The sequence below is a fragment of the Panthera pardus genome, unplaced genomic scaffold, assembly GCF_024362965.1.
Source record: "Panthera pardus isolate Hobbes unplaced genomic scaffold, ASM2436296v1 HiC_scaffold_24, whole genome shotgun sequence".
NCBI lineage: Eukaryota > Metazoa > Chordata > Mammalia > Carnivora > Felidae > Panthera > Panthera pardus.
Window position 1 is genome coordinate 53,972,292 of NW_026526810.1, and position 22,030 is coordinate 53,994,321.

General features: G+C 40.8%; 1 protein-coding gene across 19 annotated transcripts in view; it reads right to left on the bottom strand.

Annotated features, from left to right (window-relative positions):
* MGA (MAX dimerization protein MGA) overlaps positions 1-22,030 on the bottom strand; it is a 168,485-nt gene that overhangs the window by 84,879 nt on the left and 61,576 nt on the right. For 15 of the 19 annotated variants that reach the window (XM_053889179.1, XM_053889175.1, XM_053889174.1 and 12 more), the window contains exons 1-2: positions 14,923-15,053; positions 7,322-8,452 (exon numbers count right to left, since the gene is read on the bottom strand). In XM_053889179.1, coding sequence (XP_053745154.1) covers positions 7,322-8,385 — 1,064 coding nt within the window. In that variant the 5' untranslated portion in view covers positions 8,386-8,452; positions 14,923-15,053. Of the gene's footprint in view, positions 1-7,321; positions 8,453-14,574; positions 14,882-14,922; positions 15,054-22,030 lie in introns of those variants that run through there. The other 4 variants (XM_053889170.1, XM_053889169.1, XM_053889172.1 and 1 more) reach the window with 3 other exon arrangements.

Genomic DNA, 22,030 nt, shown 5'->3' on the forward strand with positions numbered 1-22,030 from the left:
GGTGAAGAGGAATGAAGCAAGAGAGTGTCTTTTTCACCATGTGGTTTTATTTAAGCTTTTTAAATTATGTGTATATACTTATCATATAATGAACTTATCTGGTCTTCATCCAGTGTTCCTAACATAGAGTTTCTATAAAACCCTTGGAAATTCCTAAGTGATAGAAGTGTCTTTGCTAGGGGAGCCTATGTGGCTCAGTCAGTCGAGCACTCAACTTGATTTCCACTCGGGTCATGATCACACAGTCCAGGGATGGAGCCCCACATCCCACATCAGATGCTCTGGGCATGGAGCCTTTTTAAGATTCTTTCTCTCTCCCTCTCTCCCTCTGCCCCTCCCCATGCATGGGTGTGGGCACTCTATTCTTTCTCTTAAAAAAATAAATAAATAAAAGTGTCTGTATTATTCATGAGCCCACTGGATCACACTTAAGACTACGCTAATGAGGTAACGCAACAGTGAGGTCCTATAAAGCTTCATGATGGGGACTGGTCACTAGAAGGACCCACCCTGTCATTAGAGGATTGGGGCTACAAAGCAACCTGACCTGCAGGGAGGGGAAGGGCGCTGGAGAGATTAAGTTCAATCACCTGGCCAGTGACTTAGTCCACACCTACTTGAAACCTTAACAAAAGCGGACACCAAAACTCAAAGGCGTTTCCTAGTTGGTGAACACTTCCATATGCCAGGAGGGTGACACACCCTACAGGTCTCCTGGGGAGAGAGCATGGAGGCTCTACATTTGAGACCCTCCTGACCTCACTCTCTATCTCTTCATATGAATGATTCTAATCTGCATCCTTTATAATAAACTGCTGTCATAAATACAGTCCTTTCCTGAGTTCTATGGAGTTATTCTAGGGAATTAGTAAACCTGAGGGTGTTCATGAGAACCTCTGAATTTGCAGCCAAATGTTAAGAAGTCCAAGTAACTTGGAGACACCACTTAAGGCAGCTATCTGAAGTAGGGGCAGTCTTCTAGGGGACCATGTCTTCAAACTTGTGGAAACTAACACCAGCTCAGTTGTTAATGTCAGAACTAAACTGCAGATTGTAATAGTTGGGGTTGAAACAAAATAATACTATTTTTACTTAATATTTTCTTCTAAGGCAATCAGTAGACTCTGAAGAGTTAAACTGAGAAGTAACAGTATCCAATTACTTTTAAAAAATTGAAAGTCTGACAAATAAGGGCAAAACTGGAGGGAAAGGCATTCCAACATTTATAAGAATAATGTCTGCAATAGAGACAAAATAATAAACACATCAAAGCAGGTAAGAACAGTGACTAATTTTTTTAAAAGGTGGAGTAGAGTAGGACCCTAGGTGGAATCTAAAAGTCAGGCAACTACCATTACAAAGCTATACTAATTAAAACAACATGGGTTTTGCCAAAGGGTAAACAAACTAATCAAAGGGGAAAAATGGTGTCCAAGAAAAAACTCTCACATCTATGATCACCAGAGGAATCCCAATGGCTGGTAAGTATATAAAAAGATAATCAACTTTACCAACTTAGCAAAATGCAAATTAAAACCCCAATGCTCCAGCTTTCACCACTTCTAAATATAGTACTAGAACTTCTAGCTACAGCAATTAGGCAAGAAAGAGAAATAATATACATTCAATTTGGAAAAGAAATAAAGCTATGTCAATTCATAGATAACATGATCTTATATATAGAAAACTCTAAAAAATACACACATAGCAAGAAAATCAATAAATTCAGCAAAGCAAAGGATACAAAAATCAACATGTAAGAATGAATGTTTTTATACTGAGCAATACACAATATAAAACACAGCAATTTCCTTTTCAAAAAGGAAATTAAGAAAACCATTCTATTTGCAATACAATCAAAAAGGATAAAATACAGGGGCGCCTGTGTGGCTGAGTTGGCTAAGCTTCTGACTTTGACCCAGGTCAGGATCTCATGGTTCCATGAGTTCAAGCCCAGCATCGAGCTCTCTGCCGTCAGCACAGAGCCCACTTCAGATCCTCTGTTGCCCTCTATGCCCATCCCCTGTGCTCTTCTCTCAAAACTAAATAAACATTAAAAAAAAAAAAAAAAAAAAAGCAAGAGTAAAATATGTAGGAATAGATTTAACCAAGGAAGCAAAGACTTTTTTACATTAAAAAGTATACAGTATTGCTGAAAGAAATTAAAGACCTAAACAGAGGGGTACCTGGGTGGCTCAGTCAGTTAGTTAAGCCTAAGACTTTTTCTGCTCAGGTCTTGATCTCATGGTTCATGGGTTCGAGACCCACTTCGGGCCTGTACTGACAGCTTAGAGCCTGGAGCCTTCTTTGGATTCTGTGTCTCCCTCTCTCTCTGCCCTTCCTCTGCCTCTCAAAAATAAACATTAAAAAAATTAAAAGTGACCTGAATGGAAAGGTATCCCATGTCCATGGACTGGAAAACATAACACTTTTAAGGTAACAACACTACCCAAAGCAACATACAGTTATAGTGTTAACAGTTATCAAAAACACAATGGTCTTTTTTGTAGAAGCTGAATTTCATACAGCATTTCCAGGGATCTCAAATAGCCAAAACAAGCTTGAAAAAAAAGAACCAAGTTGGGAAACATACTTCTCTATTTCAAAGCATACCACAAAAATTACAATAATCAGGGGCACCTGGGAGGCTCAGCTGGTTAAGCATCCAACTCTTGACTCTGGATTTCAGCTGAAGTCATGATCTCACAGTTCATGAGATCAAGCCCCACACTGGTTTCTGTGCTGAGAGTGGAACCTACTTAAGATTCTCTCTCTCCTCTCTCAAACTAAATAAAAATGAACTTTAAAAATTTTTTACTTAAATAAAAAAAGGTGAACTGAGGGCAAACTGTTCAAATTCATTTTTAATTGTGTTGGGTGATTATGATTAGACTATGGTTGGAAAATCAGTTATTATAGACAGCATTCACTAGTTACAACTATAAAAATACCACAGTGATAAGCAAAAACTGAAAAGAACTTTCCCTTGATAGAAAAAAACAAGACTTGGGGCACCTGGGTGGCGCAGTCAGTTAAGCATCCTACTTTGGCTCAGGTCATGATCTCATGATTCTTTTTTTTTTTTTTTTTTTAAACGTTTATTTATTTTTGAGACAGAGAGAGACAGAGCATGAATGGGGGAGGGTCAGAGAGAGGGAGACACAGAATCCGAAACAGGCTCCGGGCTCTGAGCTGTCAGCACAAGGGCCCGATGCGGGGCTCGAACTCATGGACCGCGAGATCGTGACCTGAGCCGAAGTCGGCGCTCAACCGACTGAGCCACCCAGGCGCCCCATGATCTCATGATTCTTGAGTTCAAGCCCCATGTCAGGCTCTGTGCTGACAGCTCAGAGCCTGGAGCCTGCTTCAGATTCTGTCTCCCTCTCTCTCTCTGCCTCTCCCCCACTCATGCTCTCTTTCTCTCTCAAGAATGAACACTTTAAAAAGCTTTTTTTAAAAAAGAAAAAACAAAACTCTAAATTGAGTAGCATTCACTCCAACAACAATTCTTAGAAAACACAAAGCACTGACTTGTCCATAAACAAGTCAAGGGAAACTCATGAACATGGGGATTCCAAACTCAAAGAATAGTAATTGTTAATAGGATTTGTATTCAGTGAGAAAGGGAAGGTAAAGGAAAAATACTGAGCTGGGATTTATTTCTGCCAAACTTGTGCTCCAACATTCCAAATAAGTCAAGTTTCTGGGTTTTAGTTCCACATGTTAGGAAGCTTGGAAGTTGCCACTATGTCCTAAACAAGTAAAATGCTAAACAGACTGAATAAATCAACTCTTTTTGGACCCATAAGAGAGGTGAAGACACAGTGGCAAACTACTGAGATAGGTGAATACAGGGGGTCAGGGTTTTAGTAGAACAGACTGACAAGTAAAAACCATTTTGGGAACCAGCGCTGGAGTAGAAAAACCTGAATTATAACCAACAAATTGCTAGAGGCTCAGTGTGAACAAATATGAAAGTTAAAAACCCCAGTGGAACTCAGTCACAGAAGGGCCCTCACACTTTTATGAGTTTTACCTCCAGGAGCTAGACCAGGTGCTCACAGTAAATATCCTCTCATGAAAAAAAGAAAACCCAGCAGTGCAGGGGGAAGCACTCTGTTCCTAACAATAAGGCCTGACCTCTAGAGAAACTAGTTAACCAGAGCCTAACCTACTAAGTTTTTATTAGAGCCTAACTGACCTGGGTGAATAGAAACACCCAAAAACTGCTACTTTAAAAAGATCAATAAAATCAGTAAGCCCTTAGCCAGACTAATAAGAAAAAATAAAAAGAGAAAACAAATTACTACAATCAGAAATATACAATGTGATAAGAGAGTATATCACTACAGATACCATGGACATCAAGAAAATAATAAAGGATACTCTGACCACAAATTGGACAAACTAGATGAAAACGGACCAATTCCTTGAAAAAAAACAATCTGCCAAAACTCACACAAGAAATAGGCAATCGGAATAGGCCTCTATTAAAGAAACTGAATCAATAACCTTCCAAAACAGAAAGCACCAGGCCCAGATGGATTCACTTGTGAATTTTCCCAATTACGGAAGCAATTAAATCAATTCTCTAAAGGCTCTTCCAGATGATATATAGAGGGAATAATTCTAACTCGTTCTCTCAGGCCAACATTACCCTAATACCAAAACCAGACAAAGACATTCTAAGAAAATGACAGATCGTCATCTCTCATGAACAGACGCAAAAATCTTTAACAAAATAGCAAAATGAATCCAACAACATATAAGAAGAATTATACATCATAAGCAAATGGGATGTATCCCAGGCACACAAGGCTGATTCAACATTTGAAAATCAATTAATGTAATCCATCGCAACAGACTTAAAAAGAAAATTCAGATGACCGTATCAGTAAGATTGAAAACAAGCATCTGATCAAATCCACCACCCATTTATGATTAAAAACTGAGTAAACTAAAATTAGAAGGAAATTTTCTCAACTTTGTTAAGAATATCCATTAAACAATTAAAGCTAACATCATATGAAATATGAGAAACTAAAACCTTTCCCAAGTTCAAGGATATCTCCTCTCACACTTCAACATCATACTGGAAATCCTACCTAGTACAATAAAACAAGAAATGAAAATGAAATATAGACTGGCTGGGGAGAAGGAAAGAAAACTGCCTTGGTGTGCCTGGGTGGCTCAATCGGTTTAGTGTCCGAGTTCGACTCAGGTCATGATCTCACAGTTCATGGGTTCGAACCCCACATCGGGCTCTGTGCTGACAACTCAGAGCCTGGATCCGGCTTCAGATTCTGTCTCCCTCTTTCTCTGCCCCTCCCTGGCTCACACACTGTCTCTCTCACTCTTTCTCAAAAATAAACATTAAAAAAAATTTTTTTTTAATAAAGAAAACTGCCCTTGTTCACAAATAACATGATCATCTAGGTAGGAAATCCAAAAGGTTAACAAAAAACTTCTGTAATTACTAAGCTATTATAGCAAGGTTGCAGAATACAAGGTTAATATACAAAAGAGTACTCTCCTATATACCAGCAATGAACATGTGGATTTGAACTTAAAAAGAATTTGGGGTGCCTGGGTGGCTCAGTCAGTTAAGTGTCCAACTCTTGGTTTCAGTTCAGGTCATGATCCCAGGGTACTGGGACTGGGCCCCATGTGGGACTCAGCACTGACAGCACAGGGCCTGCTTGGGATTCACTCACACTCTCTCTCTCTCCCTCTCTCTTTCTCTCTGCCCCTCCACCACTCACTCACGCTCTCACTTTCAAAATAAACTTCAATAAATAAATGAAAATAAACTTTTTAATAAATAAAACAGAATAGACCCCCATAAGTGTGGTCACCCAATCTTTGTTAAAGGAGCAAAAAACAACACAAAAGAGCAAAGATCATCTTCTCAACAAATGGTACAGAAATGGCAGGACATCCACATGCAAAAAACTGAATCTACACAGACCTTCCACCATTCACAAAAAATAAGTTAAAATGGATCATGAACTGAAATATAAAACACAAAACTGTAAGATTTCTCAAAGATATCATTGGAGGAAGCCTACAGGACCTTTGGTATGATAATGACATTTTAAATACAACACCAAAGGCAAGATCTGTGAAAGACATAATTGATAGGCTGAATTTCATAAAATAAGAAAACTCCTAAAAAATAAAAAAACTACTCTGCGAAAGACAATTATCAAGAGGATGAAAAAAAAAAACAAGCCACAGAATGGGAGAATATATTTGCAAAACTCACATTTGATAAAGGACTGCTTTTCCAAAATATACAAAAAACTCCTAAAACTTAAGAAAATGTCTAATTTTAAAATGGACTACAAGTGCGCCTGGGTGGCTCAGTTGGTTAAGCGTCCAACTCTGGCTCTGGTCATGAGCTCACAGTTCATGGGTTCAAGCTCCACATTGGGCTCTGTGCTGACAGCTCAGAGCCTGGACACTGCTTTGGATTCTTTGTCTCCCTCTCTCTGCCCCTCCCCTGTTCACACTCTGTCTCTGTCTCTCAAAAAATGAACAAATGCTTTAAAAAAAAAAAAAAAAAAAAAGGTTAAAACAGGCTACAGACCTTAACATACACCTCACCAAAGAAGACATACAGATGGCAAGTTAAGTGTATAAAAAGACATACACTATAGGTCATCAGAGAATTACAAATTAAGATAATGAGATACTACTATACACCTATTAGGATTGCCAAAATCCAGGGACGCCTGGGCCTCATGTTGGGTGTAGAGATTACTAAAAAATAAAGTATTTTTAAAAAAAACATAAAACAAGGGTGCTTGGGTGGCTCAGTCGGTTGAGTGTCAGACTTCGGCTGAGGTCATGATCTTGCAGTCTGTGAGTTCAAGCCCCACATTGGCCTCTGTGCTGACAGCTCAGAGCCTGGAGTCTCCTTTGGATTCTGTGTCTCCCTCTCTCTCTGCCCCTCCCCTGCTCGCGCACGCGCTCTCTCTCGCTCTCTCTCTCTCAAAAGTAAACGTTAAAAATAATAAATTAAAAATAAAATATAAAAAATAAAAAAAAATCCTAAGCCTAAAAATTCTCAAACTCTAAATCTAAATGAGCAAAAGGTTCCCGTTGTGAAATACCATCTAATTTGCCTATAATTCTAAATCCTGAACCCAACTGATACTCATTACAAAAAAATAAGCTGTCTCTTCACAAAATGTAAACACTATGGTATATTTTATAGTAGCTTGCATTTATCAATATCTCAAGTCAGCAGTCCACACAACCAATGTCAAATCCAAAATATTCCTTTTTATCTCTAAGAATAGAAAAGCTGTTAACCTACCTTTCAGTAACCTCCTGTTTCAATTGAGGAACTTCACCCAATGCTGAATCAATATCCATGAAGCCGAGAAAGTCCCGTTTTATATTAAGAGAAGCCTTCTCCAAACCCTTGCCTGATGTTTCATGACCCCTTGATAAAGGATCTGAATCTGTTAGCTGTACCTCTGACCCCTCACCTTCTATAAGACGGACCCGCTGACCAGGAGAACTGGGAACACTATTACCTTCCTGGTCAGAGCTGTTCTTTTGTTTTCCATCTCTCTGGGGCTTACTATTCAGCCCATCATCCCGGAACCCTTTAGCAAATGGATTGTAATCTATTTTCAGCTGGGTAATCTGAATGTTCTGATAAGCTGTTACTGCAAAGAATTCAGTCTGTGGGAAGGTAAAAGTATGGACACCAGGGCCATTTAATTGTATCACTTCAGTAGCCTTTTCTGCAGGCACCAAATGAAGTCTTGGCAGGTAGCGATGCATAGAGTGCAAGATGATATGCCCTTCTTGGTCCAGTGTGTTGTTGGTAAGTTTAAGTTTATAGAAAGATACTGGTTGATGCATCCAATAATGACCTGTGGAGGGAGATTCTGGGTGAATAAAAACCCTCCCCAAAACATGGGGCTCAGCCTTCCCACTTGGTTCCCACCAGCGACCATTCCACTTATAACGATGATTATCCACAGGAGATATATCCATGACAAGGATATACTTCATATTTGAATCTAAACCTGTTATCCAGTAACGACAGTATGGAAACATGCGTCTTCCCTGCTTGGTCAGAATCATCTCTGTGCTTCGATGATAGAATTCATTCCACATACTATTGTTATCCAAGGTGACAGTGATTCCTCCCACAGTACAATCAGCTGGAAGGCAAATCTTCCCTTTAGATTTTCCTGGTGATGACACACTGCTAGCCAAAGCACAGGCATCCCGATTAGTAACCAAAATTCCTTGATCAGTTTTGCCATTTCCTGGCTGTTTTAGGATGACAAAGAAGGTAGGTGCTGCTCCTGCCACTGTACCACCATCTTGATTAGCCAATAGAATCTGCTGTTTCTCCTCCATGATTCCAGTGGGAAACTCAGTAGTAAGATAATTGTAGTCACCACATAGTCACAGCAGACTTCCCAGCCTACAAAACAAAACAAAAAAACAAAACAAAAGCACTTTAATCAAGTAAATGTTTATTTAGTTAAAAATACAAGAATTATGCTATCCCCAAAACATATTCCTAAACTCTTTGAAGACTTTGGTTCTGCCTTTCTATCAATGTAATGACATTCACTTTGGATTATTAAATTATCTTTTTAAAATTCATTTTAATGTAATTACAGTTGACCCTGGAACAACTCAGGGATTAGGACCACCAACCTCCCCTTCCTGCATGCACAGGTGAAAATCTATATGGGGGTGCCTAGGTGGCTCAGTCAGTTAAGCATCCACCTTTGGCTCAGGTCATGATTTCACAGTTCGTGGGTTCAAGCCCCACATCAGGCTCTCTGCTGTCAGTGTGGAGCCTGCTTCGGATCCTCTATCCCCCTCTTACTTTCCCCCTCCCCCGCTTGCACTCTCACTCTCTCTCTCTAAAAAATAAATTAAAAACGTTAAAAAAAAATAATAAAAGAAAACCTGTGTGTAACTTCTGACTCCTCAAAAACTCAATCACTAATAAACCATGGTTGACAGAAGGCTTACCATAATATAAACAATTGATTAATATATTTTGTATATGTATTATATACTGCATTCTTACAGTAAAACTAGAGAAAAACTAATCATAAAAGATAGAAAAGACATTTGCAGTACTGTATTATATCAAAAAGTGTACAAAAGAAAATACCTGTGAAAACGTAATGTCAGAATAAGAGACATACATAATTAAAACCATCCTGACACTTTTTTTACCCCATCACACCAGCAAAAGTCAAAATTTGGTAGAGGTGTTGGAAAGGGTGTAAATCAACCAGCATTCTCATCTAACCAGATGCTGAGACTGTAAGACAACATAATCTCTATGATACAGGGCAACATGAAAATATCAAAACTACAGGGGTGCCTGGGTGGCTCAGTCAGTTGAGCATCCGACTTCAGCTCAGGTCATGATCTCACAGCTCGTGAGTTCGAGCCCCATGTCGAGCTCTGTGCTGACAGCTCAGAGCCTGGAGCCTGCTTCACATTCTATGTCTCCCTCTCTCTCTGCCCCAACCCACTCACATTCTGCCTCCGTCTCTCTCAAAAATAAACATTAAATAAACAAATAAACATAAAATAAACAATGTATAAGTTTTATGGACTCCTACTCTACAAGATATATTAAGGGCAAAATGTTCCAAAGAATTATAGGTTATGTTACACTTCTTGATAAAATTAAAAACAAAAAGCTAAAGAAAGAATAGAGTATGTATTTGCTTCACACATACCTACTATTTATACCGATAGGAAAAGAACTAGTGTTGGCTATATCAAGGGAAAACTGGGTGGGTGGGAAAAAACATACTGTAACACTGTAAATTTTTTACCTTGTGTACAATATATTTGAAAAATAATTAAAATTAGTCCTTATTTAACTAAAATCCCACATATAAGGGGGCGCCTGGGTGGCTCAGTCAGTTAAGTGTCTGACTTCAGCTCATGATTTCACAGTTCGTGGGTTCAGGCCCCGTATCAGGCTCTGTGCTGACAGTTCAGAGCGGGGAGCCTGCTTCATATTGTCTGTTATTATTATTAAATAAGTGAATAAACAAAGAAACATTAAAAAAAATGAAACAAAATAAAATCCCACACATATGATTTCATTTATATGTAATGTCTAAAGCAAGCAAATCTGCAGAGATGAAAAGTAGATTAGTGGTTGCCAGGGGAAGGAGAGAGGGATAACTGGGACAACTGCTAATGGGTATGGGGTTTCTATTGGGGGTGACAGAAATGTTCAGTAACTAAAAATCTGTGAAGTGTACCCTTTAAAATGGTGAAATTTTATGTTACGTGATTTATATCTCAATAAAAAGTTATACAGAAATGTCAGGTTGTTAAATTCAACTGATGTGTTCAATTACCTAAATATTCTACAAGATATAAAGTTATCTCTAATTAGCATTTACACAAAAAAGAAAGATGCTACATCACTACTCCTGCGTAAGTGGGTCAGTAATTTTAATTAATCAAATCAGCCTTTTATTGATGCTACTCACTTTAATTAAAAAGTCTAATTTTATCTTTCATCAGAGCTACTGACAAGCAGCAAAATCATATGATCTGAACTTTACCTCTTTTTAGAGAACTGGCCACATGACCAAAAAACTTAAAATATTCACAATTAGCCTAAGGATAATAGATATTTTAAAAGTCAAGACTTCAAAAAGGTTGGCTACTGTTTCCTATTATGGCTAAATATAAAAATAGAATCCCACTTCCTTACACTAAAGCACTAATACCCAGGAAAGATGAAAAAACAATTTCTTCTCTCATTTAGAGCTTATTTTTTTAAGAGAGAAAATTTAGGGTGATTCTTTTCAAAAGCTGCCTCAGGCTTAAGGCAATTAAGTTCACTGGTTTCCTAAAACTAGTAAGTTTAGGCAGCATCAGAGATTGATAAAGCAAAATTAAAATAGACCTACAAGTAAAAAATAAGGGGACTATAAAATTAATAAAGCTTAGGGGCGCCTAGGTGGCCTAGTAGGTTAAGCATCCAACTTTATTTCAGCTCAGGTCATGATCTCACGGTTCATGAGTTCAAGCCTCACATCAGACTCCAGGCGCTGACAATGTGGAGCTTGCTTACGATTCTCTCTCTCTCTCTCTCTCTCTCTCTCTCTCTCTCTCTCTCTCCCTCCCTCCCTCCACCCCTCTCCCTCTCCATCTCTCTGTGCCCAACCCCCCCCTGCACTCTCTCTCAAAATAAATAAACGTTAAAAAGTAAGGCTTAGAAAATTCACAAAAACTAATACCTCTACAAAAGCATATAATTCAAACTGCAAATTCCTATACTTAGTTGATAACGTTCAAAGTTTTTGTTTTTGCAAACCACCATTTTTGTGAGCAATTATGTAAAACATTCTTAAGTACATTTACTTAATACAACTAAGAACTTAGTGGCAAAGAACTACCTAAACATCTTTTTAGATATTCCAAACCTATGAGTATTAAAAAGGGTTTAGAATTTCTTACACATTACCGTCTATAATACTAAAATTAAAATCTTGGTTTTCAGATTACAGGTAAAACTAGGGCAAAGAAGTTTTAACTAGTGCTTTAAAAAAGCATTCTTAAAAACCTATGACACGTCAAATATTCAACTGACAGAAATCCCATTTAGTGTTACAGAATGCATTGAAGTAAATTTTATGCTAACTTCACATAAACACATTTCAGATTTTTCCTTTTGCCTAAACAAAAAAAAAAAAAAAATTAAGTACAGAAAAGTCAGCCTGCCCTATTTCAACTCTGTGCACAGATAATATAATTTTTTTAATGTAAAAATGTGTATGAAAACAGGAAAAATAATTTTCAGACTTAGTGATTTGTCCAAGTTGTTTTTTGAAAAAACCTTCCAATCAAAGTATTCCATGGGTTAGTTAAAATGCATTAAAAAACCAAAGACCTACTTTATGACCAAAACAATCTCCGTATTTATTTATTTATTTACTTATTTATTTTGCTATACACTGCTACTGATATGGGAGAAAGGAATTGAGTTCTTACTCCATACCAATCTTTTTTTTGTTTTCTAGGTAGGCTTCATGCCCAGGGATGAGTCCAATGAGGAGCCTGAACTCAAGACCCTAAGATCAAGATCTGAGATCAGACCAAGAGCCTGGACACCTAACTAGCTGGGCCACCCAAGTGCCCCTCCATACCAGACTCCCAATATAAGCATGTCTATTCTTCTGGAATACTATATAGGATCTTATAATCAAAGGATAGCCAATTCAATATATTCAGCTATTTCAGACACATATATAACACTCTAAGGCTTTAACCAACTACAAAAATCAAATGTACTTTAGGAAGGATCAGGTTACTCATGCAGAAATAAATCTATTCCCAGCAAGATTTTTAAAATACCTTATATCTGGCTCTCTAAACACTTTAAGGAAAACAATTACAAAAAACAAAACAAAACAAAACCTCAGTTCAACTTTTCAATATCAAGCATTTATCTACGTAATAAAATTATAATAACGAGCCCAGGAAGTAAGTTTAGTTGTGGATGGCAAATACTCTAACATTCTGAATAAGTCCCATCAGAACACACACACACACACAAGCTTTCAGAGGGAATGTTGTTTTCAGGTAAGTAATGTGGCAAGTGCCATAAACAAACTGTTACAATTTCAGAATCCCTACCCTAAACGTCTTTTCACCAGTGACCTCTTGGGGAAATGTTTAACTACAAGAGCCATGACCCTCCTGCAACTTACAAAATACAACAGTTCATTAGGTAGTTACCCAATTCAATGACTGCTCCCTGCCCCACCCCACTCCCCCCACCCCAAAAACACCCAATCAAAATACCATTACTTTAAAAAAATGACAGCAAATGGTGGCAAAAACAGTAAAATAGCCAACCACCAATTCTTCACCATTAGGTTGATTTTAATAGTTATATCATTAGTAAGAACTTACTCCAGACCAAACAACATCCTGGGCATTTTATCATTACCACAGCCCTGTAAAGGAAATCGCAAATACTACCTGAAATGCTTTGGTGTTAAGGCAAGAAGTGTATTTCCCTAAGAGTATGCCCCCTTCCTTCTCTCCCCAAATACCATTAGTTAATACTAACTACAGGAACATTTTCTATTCGTAAGAATGGTCCTTTAACAACAAAGGGTTAGCAAGTTCTCAGGTCCCAGCAGTTACATAAGCAGAATTTGAAGAACTTTTATGGCAGAAACGGATAGTATCAAACAGCCACCGTTTTGAGTACCCAGGGCACTGAATTTACCCGTCTTAAACATGTGTTTTCTGTTAGCTCAACTCAACCCACTCTACCCACATAACCGCTGGAAACATAACCACATTTGGAAGAAACACCAACACTGACCCCATACCCTTGTAAGTGAAAAGGGCTCCTGCCAGTCCCCAGGAAGAGCAGTCGCCGTCGACTATCAAGGGCCCACAATCACCGCTTTTTAACTGCAGAGGCCAGCTGGCCGACAACCACGTGAAAAAATGCCGCAAGGAAAGCTCTTCCGGAGAAGAGTCCCGACAGATCACGTGCCGCCGGCCGGAACCAGCCGAACGCTCCGCGGGATCCAGTCGCATTCTGTTACCGTGGAGACTACAGAACCAGCCACCCGGCCCTCTCGGGCCAGCCCCCTTCCCAGCAGTCGTCACGCCGCCTCCAGGCACTTTCCCTGCAGCCTAGCCGCGGCGTCGTGCCCAAAAAGAAGAGGCAGAACAGGCAGTATTTGCCAGGGATTACACCGCAGAAGCCTGAGAAGCTTTACAACACCCACTGGTGGCGCGCGGGTGGGCGCGAGAGTTCTCTTCATCCACGTGTCTGCTTCGGCGAGGCGAACCCTGGGAGTGTGGTCTTCCCTCAGAAGAAGGTGTACTTTGGTCACTCGCGTTCTGCCATCAGTCACCCCCTCCTTTGAGACCTCCCTCATCCCCCCTTCTTGCACCCTCCCCAGAAGGAGGCATCCCCAGGGTTCCCAAAGCAAAGCAAAAATCTTCAAAGACGTTACCATTTTCCACTCTTAATCTGGTATGAAATGATCTCTAACTTCTCCATACTCTTCGCACACACATCCCTCGACTTTGGTTACTAGCGCTCAAATAAACTTAGTTATATCCCAGACCCACCTACCACTGAGAGCAGACACCTACTTGACAATTTAACAAACGCGGGAAACCTCATAAACAGAGAACTAACCAAAGGCTGCCCACGGAGGAAAAAGGAAAATAACACCTGCTCTTCCCACCTGTTTTCCCCGCCCTCATTTCTGCACTTACTAGCCACCGGTCTTTGTTTACCGAGTTCCCACTCCAGTACGGCTCACTTCCTCGCCTTTCTTACTAAACTCACGCGCGGTCCTGCCTCAAACAACTTGCCCGGAAATTACAAGCTAAAGAGACGTTTACACAGGTGTCAAAAAGCTGCACACAGCTCCTTAAAAAGCGACGTCAGCACCGTTTCCCTCAGAGTTCCTTGAACCCCGAGACCTGAGCTCTAAAATGCAAAGCGCACAAGCAGAGCTCTCGACCTAAAGCCCCGCGCGGCGCTGAAAGTCATCATGCGGAGCGTACCATGCGGTGCGGCACCCCACGCACGCGAGGGCAGAGCCGCGCCAAGGGCGCTTCTCACCCCGCCCGCCTCGTGGCCGCTCTCTCTGGCGTCGATGTTACCAGTGAGTTTGCTGCGCGACGCGGAAGTGAGGCCGGGGACGCGCGCGAGGTGACATGCGCAGCCTCGCTCAGGGGGCCACAGGCGCGCGCCAACGGCGCCCCGCGCAAGGCCGGGCCTGGCTGGGGCGTGCGAAGATCGCACAAGGAACGCTTCTCACGCTGTTCAAATCCACAAGCGCTTCAAACTCTCGAAAAACTCCAATCGGGCCAGTAGTAAAAGGACGCCCTCCACCCAGGCCCGAGAGTTACCGTGCGGGGCGTGGCCGGCCTCACCCGTAGTCCTTCACATCCCGCTGGGGGCGGGTTATTCTGTTCGGTTCGCACACCGTGTGTCCGCTCCAGCTGAAGAGCCTGCGCGCGCACCGGACGTCCACGTCACCGCGCACGCGCTCCTACCCGCTCAGAGCCCACCGCGCAAGCGCAAAAGGAGGCGCGAGCAGCACCTCCCTCGCCCCTCCCCCAACACCAGGAGGCCAAACGGCCCCGGAGCAGCGACAAGACCCTTGGGACCCGCCCCTGGAGCTGAAGCCGCTGGTTTTCCGGGTCCCAGAAACCGATAAAAGCCTAATGAAGCTTCCAGAATCAAGAAAGGCGAGGGAGGAAGAAGGCACCCCAATTCCCTCAGCCTCACACACGAAGGCTTCGTGAAAACCGTGAAACCTGCGCCCGCGGGCTTTCTCAAAAAAGTGCCCTCCAACGTTTCCCTCGGGCTCCTCGGCGGCCCCGCCCCTGCCGCACCCAGCCCCACCCACATCTGACTCCACAGCCCCGGGGGGCTTCCCGAGCTCATCAAAAGAATCCGTGATCGTCCTCCCCAATGTGCTGTAGGTTTGGATAGCGCCAGACCGTCGGGAAACCTTGAAGAAAAGACCGAGACGGGGGTGGTTGAGTCTGCAATATCCACGACCGAAGAACACTAGGAAAGTAGGAAGGAGACCGAAAACTCCGTTACCAAATGGGAAAGGAAGAAGAGTTGCCACTAACTTGCCTGATCTAAAGATGAAAGCTGTCCTAATAAAACAGTAAAAGGTGGAAACAAGAATTTTGCACCATAGATTATCTAAGCTTTCATGCCTTGATCCTGTGTTTTCAGTTTTTGTTTGTTCAAGATATTTAAGCTATGAAGTGCAAAGGGAACACTGCTGAATATTATGTCAGGCCACTGCTGAACTAATAATTAAGGAAAAGTATTTCTCCCAAACATCAAAAATTATTTTTTCTTCCCTACCCTTTATCAGCCACTCTTTCTTCTGAGCTGCTAACACTCAAGTAAAAAGGGAAAGTTGTTTAAACTTAGAAGAGGCAAAATAGAAGTCCGTAGTTAAGGGTAGAAATTGTGGTCCGTATTTCCAAACTGTATTCTTTCACTCTTAGAAGAATTAGCAAGAATTGGGAACATATTAATTGCTAGATGACTTAATACAAAACACTATGAAGAAGAATGAGGGATTTGAAAGAAAGGAGCCAAGAGGAAGAGGCTTATCCCAACAGGACTGATCAGAGCTGGACTCCAGGCATATTAGGAAGAAGGGTCTTTTTTCTCTTCATTAGGCACTCCCTCTGCCGCACCATAGGAAGAAACTTCTGGAATTAGTATGGACTGGAAAATGTGTAGGCTAAAGATTACAGGCTTCTGAAGATCCTCTGAAATCCCCATTCAGGCACTGTCAACGGCATCATGAGCACAACAAATGAATAATATGCAAGATCCTAGGCAAAGTGAAAAGTGCCAGTTTCTTTGACACCTTACTCCTCTTTCCTGACCCCAAAAACCTCTTTTCCTGCCTTGTCAGAATCTCCCACTTCTTCCAAGAATACCTTCCTCTCAAGGATCTAAGGTTTCCTCATACAAAATTAAAGTCAGGAATAAAATATGTTGACTTAGCATTAAAGCATCTGATTCTAAGATGTAAATGATTACTGGTTAACAACTATACGCAGTGGTAGTTACATCCCAAAAGAGACAAGTTAACATAAGTGGTATCACTCATTGGAGAATCTCAGGAACATCTTGGGAGACAAGGAAAATGGAGATTTTCTTCCTCCCTACAACAAGCAAACATTATGAAATGCCAGATCTTTTCAAACCAGCAGCATATTTTGAAGATTCAGCACTGGATCTCCTAGTGGAAAAGATAAAACTACCCATAGTTTTTTCAAAGTAGGGTCTGCCTAACCTGTAAAGGTCTAGAGATGTACCACCAAGGATCTGAGGGGTGCCTGGGTGGCTCAGTTGGTTAAGCAACGGACTCCTGACCTCAGTGCAGGTCATGATCACAAGGTTGTAGGATTGAGCCCCGCATCAGGGTCTGCACTGAGCATGGAACCTGCCTGGAGTTTTCTCTTTCCTCTCACTGCCCTCCCCTGCTTATGTGCACATGTTTATGCTCACACATTCTCTCTCAAACTTAAAAAAAAAAAAAAAAAAAAAACAGGGGAGCAGGTGCCTGAGTAGCTCAGTCGGTTAACCATCTGACTCTTCATTTTGGCTCAGGTCATGATCTCACTTTTAGCAAGGAGCCTACTTGGGATTCTCTCTACCCCTCCCTCTCTCTCTGCCCCTTCCCTGCTCATGAGCACATGCACTTTTTCACTCAATAAATGAATAAACATTTAAAAAAAAAATCTGAGAACTTATGTTGTTTTCATTTAGTCTAAAAATGATACTGCACACCATTTCAGTGGCCCATTTTTGGTTTAACATGCTAGTACCAAGAAACCACTTCTTGGTTTGCTTTTTCAAGTACCTTCTTAAAATGGCTAAACTCAACTTTTAAGGCAGTGTTTCTCAAACTTGGGTCCTTGGTTGTATTCTTTGGATAGATAGATATATATAAGAACTTCCTTTGGGGTGCTTGGGCAGCTCAGTTGGTTAAGTGTCCAATTCTTGATTTTGGCTCAGCACATGATCTCATGGTTCATGGTAATGAGCCCCCACATCAGGCTCTGTACTGGCAGTGCAGACCCTGCTTGAGATTCACTCTTTCCTGCTTTCTCTGCCCCTCCCTCACTTGAGCAATGTCTCTCAAAATACAACAACAACAACAAAAAAAAACTTCTTCCTTTAAAGGGCATTTTTATATAACCCAAGTGTTTAGAGTGCCAAGCTAAGTAACTGCTAAAGCTGACACTCCAGAGTTTCACCTTGCTATGAAAATTCTCTCACTTCAGGCACCTGGGTGGCTCACTTGGTTAAGCATCCAACTCAGTTCAGGTCATGATCTCATGGTTCATTAGATCCAGCCTCCAGTCAGCCTATTCATTTACAGTGTGGAGCTTGTTTGAGATTCTCTCTCTCCCCACTCCCCCCCACCACCCCACCCCACCCTGCTCTGGTGCTTTCCCTCTAAAATAATTTTTTTAATTTTTAATTTTTTAAATGTATTTATTTTTTGAGAGACATAGAGCACAAGTTGGGGAGAGGCAGAGAGAGGAGACACAGAATCCAAAGCAGGCTCCAGGCTCAGAGCTGTCAGCAGAGAGCCCGACGCGGGCTCGAACTCACAAACCGTGAGATCATGACCTGAGCCGAAGTCGGACACTCAACTGACTGAGCCACCCAGGCAACCCTAAAGTAATTTTTTTTTAATTAAAAAAAAGAAATTCTCTCATTTCAGTTATCATAGCTCACCCTTGTTCATCCAGCCTAATATAAAAATCTTTCCCTTGGTTTCCCTTGGTTGAGCTTTCAAAGATATTTTACTAAATATTAAGGGAGGTAGGGACAGAGAATGCATGGAATATAAACACAAATTTGATCCGAGATTGCTCTATAAACACAAAGGCCCTATTCCACTTACATGCACATTTTTCCTATTCAAGTATTTGAATGCCTTGTATATGCTGAGGATAGAGGAAAGACTAGCACTTCATGCACTGTTCAGATGTGTACACCAGAACTCTGAAGAGCTGGCACAACTTAACAGGATCCACTTTAAAAAAATAACAAACTATATTCCTTATCCAATCTATTCAGATCCAACTTACTCAGTTCCAGTATCTACTAGTGACATACTTCTCTCAAAATGACTAAAATCTTCGGTCTTGAGCATCTTAAATCTTTAGACCAAACCATCACCCACACATACCCCAAAATCCCTGGGTTGTGGTCTTATTTACAGTATCTTAACACAATAAAAACCAGCTACATACAGACTAGTTTACAAAAATGGCTTTTTACAAAAAAATTCCTTCACTAGCAATAAACTTGTGTAGTAGGCACAAGGGAAAAAAAAAGAGAATCATACTAGCTTACACACAACCCCATCCTTGCCTACCATTTAGCACTGCAACTAAAACCAACTCCTATCTAGGGGCAAAATATGATTAGCTCCAATATCTGAAACCTGGACTAAGGAATTAAAAGTGGCAAAAAGTGGGGTGCCTAGATGGCTCAAACGGGTAAACATCCCGACTTCAGCTCAGGCCATGATCTCACTGTTCATAAGTATGAGCCCTGCGCTGAGCCTGGAGCCTGCTTTGGATTCTGTGTCTCCCTCTCTCTCTGCTCCTCTCCCACTCACTCACTCACTCTCTCTCTCTCTCTCTCAAAAATAAACATTAAAACAAAAATTTTGTTTTAAAGTGGCAAAAATCCTGCCTTCAAGGAGCTAACAATGTACTAAATAAAAAGCTTTAAAACTTTCTTAACCAGCATAGTAATGTGATGAAAAGTATGTTTTAAAAAATGATGAGAGACGTTAAGGATGTAGAAGAGGATAGGGGCGCCCGGGTGGCTCGGTTGGTTGACCATCCGACTTCGCCTCAGGTCATGATCTCACAGTTGGTGGGTTCAAGTCTCACATCAGACCCTGTGCTGACAGCTCAAAGCCTGGAGCCTGCTTCAGATTGCGTGTCTCCCTCTCTCTCTCTGCCTCTCCCCTGCTCTCACTCTGTCTCTCTCTGTCCCTCAAAAATAAAAATGTTTCAAAAAAAAAAAAAAAAAAAAGGATGTAAAAGACGATAGAAATGTGACAGAATGTTATCAGCATTCATTAAGAAATGCCATTTCCCCTTGCTGCCTCATACCTTAAGCCCACATAATCATGCTCTTCACCCTCTGCTAAGATCTTCCCAGATGCTTCAACCCTAACTGCTATTTACCCACCCTTCATGCCTAAGCTAGGTCACCTCCTCAGAAAACTTTTCTTAACCTCCAAGATCAGAGGTGGTCTCCCTGTAACATGCTTTCACAGTACCTTATATTTCTTTTAGCACCTACCACAAATCTAACTATTTTTAAAACTATGTATTAATTAATGTCTTGCCCACTAGACTGTTAGATCAACTCTATTCCAGTACCTAACACAATGCCTGAAACAGCAAACACATATTATCTGTTGAATAAATGAATATGAAACCACAGGTCCCAGTTTTCCGTGCAAGTATCAAATACTGACTGAATGTCCAACAATTTAGGGTCTGGAAAACAGGATCATAATATATCATTTAACCATACTCATGTTACATATGCAAACAAGCATTCTGCTTTGACCATGTTTTCCAAAGGGGTACAGTTGTAATTAGAAAAAACTAGTACCAAAATAATAACAACAAAACTAGTATCACTGACTCTCACCACAAATTATTTCTCCTTAGAGAAATGGATAAATATTTTTGACAGATACTTGGAGATAAGAATATTTTCCTAGGAAAGTCTAATTACTTATTGACTGTTTTTTGCCCGAATGGTGTTCAAACGACTATTACTCAGAAAACCAACAAAGGCAAATTCTTTGCAATGGAAGAAATATTTTGATTCTATAATTTACCATCTGATAATAAAAGCAACAAGTTGTAACAAAGACTGCCATCTGTATATACTCATCTACAAGAAAAAAAAAAAACAACAGTAAATATCTTCAGAAATAAAGAATACCTTGGAGGGGCACCTGGGTGGCTCAGTCAGTTAAAGCATCCGACTTCAGCTCAGGTCATGATCTCGTCTGTGAGTTCGACCCCCACATCAGACTGTGTGCTGACAGCTCAGAGCCTGGAACCTGTTTCAGATTCTGTCTTCTCCCCCTCTCTCTGCCCCTCCCATGCTCATATTCTGTCTCTCTCTCTCTCTCTCTCTCTCTCTCTTCTCTCTCAATAATGTTAAAAAATTTTTTGATTAAATAAATAAAATAAAGAATACCTTGATGAGGCACCTGGGTAGCTCATTCAGTTAAGTGTCGGACTTCAGCTCAGTTTCATTAAGAAATGCCATTGCCCCTTGCTGCCTCATATCTTAAGCCCATATAATCATGTTCTTCACCCTCTGCTAAGATCTTCCCAGATGCCTCAAACCTACCTGCTATTTACCCACCCTTCATGCCTAAGCTAGGTCACCTCAGAAAACTTTTCTTAACCTCCAAGATCTTGTGGTTTGGCCCCCACATCAGGCTCTGCCATTAGCACAGTGGCCACTTCAGATCCTCTCTCCCTCTCTCCCTCTCTGCCCCTCCCCTACTTGTGCTCTCTTTCTCTCTCTCAAAAAGAAACATTAAAAAAAAATTTTAAGGATACCTTAGTAAAAGTGAATTTGTTTTACTAAGACCTAAAAGAAAAATGTCAGAAATCGGTAACATAAATGAAGTTTAAGAAGCTAGTTTCAGGGGCATCTGAATGGCTCAGTCAGCTAAGCCTCTACTTTTGATTTCGGCTCAGATCATGATCTCAGGGTCCATGGGTTCTAGCTCCGAGCTGGGCCCTGCACTAACAGTGCAGAGCTTACTTAAGATTCTCTCTCCCCCTCTTTCTCTGTCCCTCCCCCACTCCCACATGCATGCACACATGCTCTCTCTCAAAATAAACTTTAAAAAAAGAAGCTAGTTTCAAATGAATTACAAAATAAAAAAGAATGGATCTAAAAGAAATATAAACAATAAAAGATGTCTACATACTACTAAGCCCTTAAAAGAAACATCTTATCTAGGAAAGCATAAAAGGAAAAACAGGAAGAAATTTACCTAAGCTTAGAGCTGCATGGAGATTTAAAACACACATGAGAACTTACAAAAACAGAAAGTAGAACTACTGGCCAAAGAGGACTGGGAGACAGCAAGTAAATTTCACAGCTGGAATCAGGCAAAAGTAAAGAAGCCTATGACAGAAAAAATCACTGAAAAACTGTCTGCAAATGCATGTAAAAGAAGCCATACTTACTTTACATGAAAGACCATAATGCTTCAGAGAAGTGATCTATGGTCAACATAGCAGTTCCTAGACTCCTGGGACATTACAGATCAGTAAATTTCCCCTCAAAAAAAGATTTAGTTGGGGAGCCTGGGTGGCTCAGTCAGTTAAGCTTCAGACTCTTAGTTTTGGCTCAGGTCACAGTTCATGATATGGAGCCCCACATCAGGCTCTCTAC